This window comes from Olea europaea, chromosome 17 (assembly GCF_002742605.1).
Source record: "Olea europaea var. sylvestris chromosome 17, O_europaea_v1, whole genome shotgun sequence".
Classification (NCBI taxonomy): Eukaryota; Viridiplantae; Streptophyta; class Magnoliopsida; order Lamiales; family Oleaceae; genus Olea; species Olea europaea.
This window is the reverse complement of record NC_036253.1, coordinates 24209544-24217817: the sequence shown is the minus strand read 5'-3', so window position 1 is coordinate 24217817 and position 8274 is coordinate 24209544. Positions and strand designations below refer to the sequence as shown.

General features: G+C 33.1%; 1 protein-coding gene across 4 annotated transcripts in view; it reads right to left on the bottom strand.

Moving 5' to 3' along the window:
* Window positions 1–7660, bottom strand: part of LOC111365478 (protein HESO1-like) — a 9233-nt gene extending 1573 nt beyond the window's left edge. Inside the window, exons 1-7 of one of the 4 annotated variants that reach the window (XM_022986028.1) lie at window positions 7520–7660; window positions 7263–7305; window positions 5698–5886; window positions 5313–5489; window positions 4349–4533; window positions 2635–2733; window positions 1606–1654 (exon numbers count right to left, since the gene is read on the bottom strand). In XM_022986028.1, the coding sequence (XP_022841796.1) occupies window positions 1606–1654; window positions 2635–2733; window positions 4349–4533; window positions 5313–5489; window positions 5698–5886; window positions 7263–7281 (718 nt within the window). In that variant the 5' untranslated portion in view covers window positions 7282–7305; window positions 7520–7660. Of the gene's footprint in view, window positions 1–1605; window positions 1655–2634; window positions 2734–4348; window positions 4534–5312; window positions 5490–5697; window positions 5887–7262 lie in introns of all 4 variants that reach the window. The other 3 variants (XM_022986030.1, XM_022986031.1, XM_022986032.1) reach the window with 3 other exon arrangements.
* Between the last annotated feature and the right edge of the window lie 614 nt (window positions 7661–8274).

The following is an 8274-nucleotide window of genomic DNA, read 5'->3' as shown; positions in this document are numbered from 1 at the left end:
AGGAAGCGAGAGGGAATTGAGGGAGGAAATTATAGTTTTCATCCAATAACAAACTATTACAATTTATAAGTCTCTTTATATAGGATTTAAACTAATTTAAGTAGGAAACTACTAAAAAAATACAAAAAAATTTATAAAAACCCTAATTAGTTTTCCTAAAATAAGAATCTAAACTTGGAAAGTCTTCATATAATATATCTAGTAGGGTCTCCATCACATGGACTATTCGGTGTCAGCTAAAAATGCGATATTATTAGTGAAAAATGAAACAGGCAGCTGATACAATCAGTTAATCAACTTAGGTGCAAGAACACCATTGCTGCATTCATATGAACCTTGAAAACTCACTTGAAAATACATTCACTACATTAGTCATTCCTAATGTAAAAGAAGGAAAAACCAATCTGCTGCAGCCAGCCATTAAAACACAGACAACAAAAACTTTTTGAGTCTTGTTATCAATGAATCTGGGGTCAACTACATAAATCCTTTTTTGCCATTCCATTTGGTTTATTGCTAGAAGCATAGAACTACTCAAATATCCAAAGTAAATAGATACTTAGGAACCACAACAAACCATTTCCTCCCCTTCTAATCAATTCTACTAAATTTCCATCAATCTTATCTTATGAACAAGGTCCTCTTCAGTTTTATGCAAAGACGTGTTCCAACCACTTAAATCGTCCTTTTCTTAATTGATCCTCAATGCTGTGACCTGCATTTGTTGGCATATATTCTCATTTCTTATTTTATCCATTCTAATATGCCCTCACATCCATCTTACATCCTCATTCTCACTACACTCATCTTATAAACATTTTGTAATTTAACAATGTGATATTCAGTATCATGAATCATTACAAGTTTAATAACCATTCCGTAAAATACGCCTTTTAACCTTATATAGATCTTCCTATTCTGTAAAATAGCCCTTTTACCAAGTTTATCATGTAAAGGTGCTAATATTTTCTCCAAACATAAACTAAAGTACAATAAGCTTGTGTCATTGCCCGATATCTTGACAGGCAATTGAAATGTGATGCATATTTGATGGCCTGTGAAATGCCTTAAACATGACTTCTAACTCTCTTTAGTAGCGTCCACATTAAAACTTCACATTAGAAAATATGTCAATGCACTTGTGTAATTTACTCTCACTTGTTTTTATAATTTACACCCTTTTGTATTGCCATTTCTTACTGCTGTATTTGTGTTAATGCACTTTCCAATGATACATGAACAATGTATTTCTCGTCCTTTATAGAGAAGATAAATAAGAAATTAAACATGACTTTGTCAAATGAAATAAACAATTATAACACACGTTCACAAATCTTGTTGCATTTGAAAGTAGAAGTTGAGATGTTATTTAGCATGGAATGATCAAAGGACTGTAGTCAAATAAATTAAGCCCTCTTTTGAAAACAATAGAGTTTCGAATAGTGATTTTAGGAAAATGTGTGGTTAAAAAGTAGTGAAAAGTTTTGGGTTTACGTGCAGAACATTTTTTTGCGTGAATATGTGATTGAAAATGAGTATGCAGAAAAAAGAGGGTGAAAATAATGATCGTCAAGCAGGGGCTAACTAAAAAATACACAGTATTACCTTTGAACAAGGCAGAAAATGGAGGTAATATAGGTGGCTTCCGAGTCTGCTAAAAACAAAAGATGGGAGAGAGATCAAATCAAAGCGTATTGACAGGTAGAATGTTAGCACATAGTGGAAGACCAGATCTAGTGTTGGTACAAGTTCACAACAAACCAAACCACCAATATATGATTTGTTTAAGAGACTTGGATACTTGTCTGCAACAGCAACATTTTTACAAGTTCAAATGAGCAAGTACAAAATGATGTGACTAGAAGTCATGCACACCAAATAATGAAAGATTAATACCATTCACTGCCCAATTAAACATAAATAATAGTTCCGTTGCACATTAAACCTATATCAAAAGAAATATGTGTAAAATCTAACTCTAAACATAATGCCCAATGTTCAGATGAGCTTCAGACAAGATGGCAAATTCAGTTTCTTTTAATTTAACAAAGTGTTTATTCTCTCTCTCCTCCACCCGAAATCCAACAAGGGGAAATGTTTCCAGGTTCATATAAGCTAATTAAGTTGCATTTACACAATTTTGCTGCATGACATTAGCACATAATGGAAGATGTCCAAAAATAAATATTGGTACGAATTCAGAACAAATAAGCACTGATAAAAAGACATGCTGTAGTTGTCTGCAATGTCAACATACAGTTACGGGTTCAAACGAGCCAGTACAACATGATGTGACTAGAAAATTATGCCCCGCAAGTAGTGAAAAATTAAATATCGTTCTCCACCCAGAAACATGTAAATAAGATTATTCCAGTTGCACATTGATTGTTAATCAAAACAAATTTATTTACCATTACTAAACACAAATAACCACCCCACCCCAACCCAACAAGGAAAAAACATTTCAAGGTTCATCTAAGCTTCTTAAGATGCATTCAAACTAAACTGCAACATAATCTAACAATTAAATACATACCAATTATAGATAAATAAACAGATATACTGGAGCACAAATAATTAAATAAATTGTCAAAAAAGGAATGGATAAAAAAATATGAATGTCTAAAATGGTACCTGCAAATGAAAAGCAACCAACAGAATTATGGAGAGAGAATTCAAGGTTTTGTCTTTTGAACTGTTAATGTTCTGCACTTTTGCCCAGGTTTTCATCTGCTGAGATTGTCAATGCCAATTAGATAACATAGCATTGGTCATTATATTTCAAGAAAAATAGAACTATACTAAGCATAGCAATGTGGCCGAAATCTCAGGAAACTATATACAATTATTTTTAGATGCATCTAAAAATTCAAATTCTAACCAATCATCAGAAAGAACAGTGGGAAGAAATATTCTGAAGGGATTGGTTGGGGAAGTGTTTTGTATTTTAAAGCCTGCTAGTAATGTTACCATAACAGGATTATACAGAGGTTTATCATGTTAAAGTAATTTGGGTGCCAGGAAGGATGTTTAAGAGACACGCTCCTATTGTTGTAGTATTGTCCCTAAATGGTGTTCAGGCTCCATTTAACCATTTAAGCTCCATCTGAAGAAGCATTTTGTGGAATTCTTTGAAAAAATTATAGTGTAATTACCCATCTATTGGCTATACCAAATTTCAATCTTTGTACCATTCTGGAAGACTTTCTCCTATAAAGTGATACTTCAATCCTGGGATAAGAGAATTTAGGTCTTATCATAAGATTTTGACCAAAAACAATTTGCTTTACTTCCATCACAATTATATTTTATGTTTTTTGTGTTGCCCTCTGTAATCTTCTTGTCTACTATTCATGCTCCTGAATTCTTGAACTCGATACCAAATAATGCAGTACAACTTGATATTTTGCCTTGAGGCGTGAAATGAAACTTGGAAAACAAGTGTCTGAGTACAAGGAAAAAAAGCCCCAAGGATTTCACTTCAAATTTGATTATGGGACTATAACCAACATTTAATCCAGTATACCATGAAATTCATGAAGAAATATGGTACCCCAGCGGCGCAGATGAGATGGCTAAATATTACTTGTACAATGCTTAGGTCTTAAGCTACAATCAAATCCCTTGATAGATACCTGCAGAGGCTTACCTGAGTTTTTCATGCTCACATATATGTCTTGAAATTTGTCAGGCCTTTGTTAATTGCCTCAAAGCTTGCGCCTTGCCTGTAAGTTTTCAAGGTTTATGCCTCAACTTACTAAGGATCATGGCTCAAGGCACAAGTCTCGAGGCAGTTGAGTTGTGCGGTCTTCACTCTAGTTCCTAAAACAGAGTATTTAAGTGTTGTCCCCCTCGATTGAGAACCACACTCTCATGAGATTCGCAGAGAACCAAACTAAATTTGTATGATGGCACACAATCCTATAGATTCTAAATTATCTCTCACTTTTCCAAATTCTTGACCCAGCTGATAGCCTTGAGAACTGTACAAGGACATGCCCATTACTTTTGGGTGGATTTGCCATAACAGTAGGCCAGTCTTACAGATTAAGCAAGAATAATGAGAGGATGACTTATAACAGACCATCTAGAAGCTTATAAACCAAATGCAAAAGATCATAAATAATAAGTTCATTGCAAGCATTTCCATAAGAGCATTCTATTGGGAATACAAGTATTAAAGTTATTGCAAAACGAATGATCAAATGCTTCAAATTAAATAAAAGATAAAAGCATCATCAAACACTTCTATGTTGGACTGAGGAGGATGAGATGGAATCTGGAGAAATGAAGCTGAAAGGTTGAGTGACAAAATATAGATGTATAAAAGAATGAAGGCAAACTTTACCAAGAAGCTTAGCTTTTTAAACCTTTCATCGATTGAGGAAATAAGGTGTATAATCTGGGATTTCAAGATTCCATCCCTATTTTCAACTGATATATCACATTCAACACCAGTTCCGCGATCAACAACTTTGAGAATAGGCACCTTGGCAGTTGTGATTGGAAGAACACCAGAAACATGCCCTTTACCTAGAGCATATGAATCCATATATGAGATGCATCCAAGTACCACTTTTCATTTCTTGATAAAGAACAAAAGGAGAATGAAAAAGGTAGAAACAAGAAGTCCTCAATAATAATTGCAACTACTGTTGTAATTCTGGGGAACGCCATCTACTAATCCATGGAACTTAACCAAATAGAATATAAGTTAGTGCTTGAAGCAGATGCTTCTCAATACTACTCTGCTTCCATCATATCTTTTGATAGGATTCTTTGATTAAAAAAAAAAAAAAAATTGGAGAACACAAATACTGAGAAAGAGCAAAGAGTATTCAGAAAACTCAGTATAGAAGTTTGATGAAGAATAATACACAAATCATGAGCTATCTAGTAAAGGAACCTACAAAAATCCAAAGAGCCAAGTAAAGCACCCTTCCTCACACAAAATGCGTGAGAAGAACTTGACCTGAAATAATAGCATATGTAACCACCCAAATGCTCCAAATATTGTTACAGATCTCACCCACCCCTCGCAATTATCTTTTCATCTTGTAATTACTCAATTTCCAAATTTATTTCTTCCATCTTATGGTCATTGTTTGCCTAGAAAGTATAAGAAAGAAAAGACATTATCTCAAATGATCTCTGCTTCAGTTCACCCAGTATATAAGTTCTAGAAGATAAATATACCTCTGATTTCTGAAGCCTAAATTGCCTTTTAAGAGATGAACAAGTTCAATATATTCTTAAAAATAATGAAATATGAATCAAAACAAACAAAGGAAAAATGCAATCCAAAATTTTACATTGTAGAGCATATAGTTTCTTTGCAAACTTCCTCAGAGTTTGAATCTTCTTTTCGCGCGGAAATTCAACCTCGTTAATGCTAAAATTCACAGAGAGATCTAAATCACTAGTTGGGCTAAAGAGATCCATTAAGAAAGAACCAAATTCCACCACAACGGGAGTCACTTTTGAATATCCTGAAACGAAAAGGATCAAACAACAATCATGAAAATGTGCTCCATGAGATAGGCAGCTTTCACGGGTCATGAAATATTCATGGCGATAAAATAAAGTACAAAGCATTGTGAATAAAGATACAAAAGTAACATTATTATATGAACATTATTAGTGAATTAAAACAAGAAGCAAATATGACAAAGGATTTCCTTTCAACAGTAGTATTACCATATATTTCCTTCGCAATTTCATTAAACACTAGGACTAAATCTCTTCGAGATTCATAATCACTCTGTTTTGGGCGCCGAATGTCATAAGCATCTTGAAGAATTGGCTCAAGATCAGATACACGTTCATTTATCACTGTAGGACCCTGTAATTTCTTCAACTCAAACTTCTCTGCTTTCTTTCGCAAAACTAAAGGCATAACACAAAACAGTAAGATCTGTTATGACTATGATATGCAAAACAATGACATATCTGTAGCTTGGCACTTAGCTAGGTAAAAACGCAATTGTATAAATACAAAATTCCAATGAGTCAAACCCTTCGTGAATCTGTTAACTCGTCAATTTCGTTTAGAAGGAATTTCACTTTTTGGGCATGTTCTTACATGTATCAGCTACAATAAGAAATGAATTTGACGAGTTGCAATTTCCTCAAGTTGCTAATCTAACCAACTGAAAAACTCTTTAGACATAACCTTGTAGGAGTGCCTAAAAATTCGAAATACCCTTCATGGTCCTTACATAAAAAGAGAGATATGTTGACCTAAAAGGGAATATTGTGTTTTTTCTTCGTTAACACAAATTTTGCCTCCAATTGATGGAGAATAAGTATTAATTATCTACATTTTATTTTAAGATTAACAAGGTTTATTTACTGCTTCAGGAGGATCACCAGCTAGCTAGTCAAAAAGATAGAAATGGAAGTTCATTTATTCAACTTGACACATGGAAAGGAGCCATTGCATGGCCAATTGTCGGTATAACTATAGATACCCAGGATCACCGACCAAGTCAATGTAATTTGATTTCAGATTTTTTGTATTAAGCTTATTGGTTAAAGTAACATTGGAAGTTGAAACTATCTCTTGTTTCCAAAATGACCCAAAACCGTTTCTTCTAACTTTTTACTTCCTCTGCTTTTGATTTCAAGCTTGTCAATGGAACAGTGATCCTACAAATCAATTGCGATATTCAAAAATCAACCTTTTTTATGGCAAGCTTATACACATAAACCAAAATTTTTCTACAAAAAACCCCACTTAAATAATTGCACCTTTTTATAACCATTTTTACATATAACTAAGATGTCCTATCCCCTTGTTAATACAAAATAATAAAAAGATATTCAAGCCCACCTTATCCATACCAAAAAAATAAATAAATAAATAAATTTGAAATATGTTCGAGCACAGCCAAAAAGATTCATTCCAATCAAATGCTACATAAAACTGGCAAGCCCAATTCTCATTCAGAAAACTGCATTGCTGTAGGCATTCTTTGAGATACTATTATTATGAGAGAAAATTCAAAACTCAAGGTAATTTCGGGGGAAAAAAAAAAAACCACGAGTATTAAAATTACTAATTTATACCAATAAAATTATATTCGGTTGCCACATTGAATTCTGCATTGCAAAATAAACAAATAAACATAGAAATTAGCCAAATAAGAAAAAACTGGCCTTGTGTATCTGCATTTGCATAAACAAAACCCCGGCCCACATAGAAATATCACAAGTTACTGCGTATTGATACACACACAGAGACAAACACACCCAAAATTCACCTTTTGCACGCAACGCCATATCTCCAGAAAATCTGCAACTTCACTGCACAAATTAATTCAATAAATGAAAATGATAAACCAATAACTTCACCGGAGATTCATTCTTCTAGTTTTTCTTTGGGGATTTTTCCTGGAGAGTGGAGAAAAAGACGAAGGGGTTGAAACGAAGTGCCCAAGGCCACCTTTCGACTTGATTTCTCCAATCAGCAGTTAAATTGACCATCTCGGTCATTAGATTGACCTCGTACGAGTCTTACGTTAATTGCCAGTCGGATTTGGGCCTTTTATTCTTTGATTGACTGAACCGAAGGAGTAAGAAAACGAAAATCTAATGTTGAGATAGGAAAGATTTTGCCAGAAGTAAATTGAACTTTTTTTGGTAAAGGATAGAAGAATATTGTTTGACGTTGGAAAGCAGCCAATAATTTGGATTTTGTTTAATAAAGATTCTGTTTGACCACATTCTTTCAAAAAAAAAAAAAAAAAAAAAATTATATATATATATAATTTCACATCATTTCAATAACATTCTTTAATAAAATAATATTATACCCAAATTTCAAAAATTTTCTTATTTTTTTAAATACACATTTTCCATCAATACACTATTCAAAAATACATTCTTACAAAAATAATATGACTCAAACAAGGGCTAAATGTGATTTAGTTTCATTCGGGTATTTTGTTTTGTAGATGCTTTTCCTTTTTTTCTTTTTTCTTTTTTTGTGCAAAATAAGGTCATGTTTGATCCACATTCTTTAAAAAAAAATTTTTGAAATAGTAATTTAATGTCATTTCAATTAATTATTTTTTTAATAAAATAATATTACATGTAAATTTAAAATTTTTCCTTATTTTTTAATCACGCATTTCTCATCAATTCACTTTTCAAAAATCCAGTCTTATGAAAATAATGTGACACAAACAAGAGCTAAATATGATTTTCCAACCAAGCACTACTATTTAATCATGGGCGGATTCAGGGACGGGTTGGGCCGTGCTACAGCCCGTT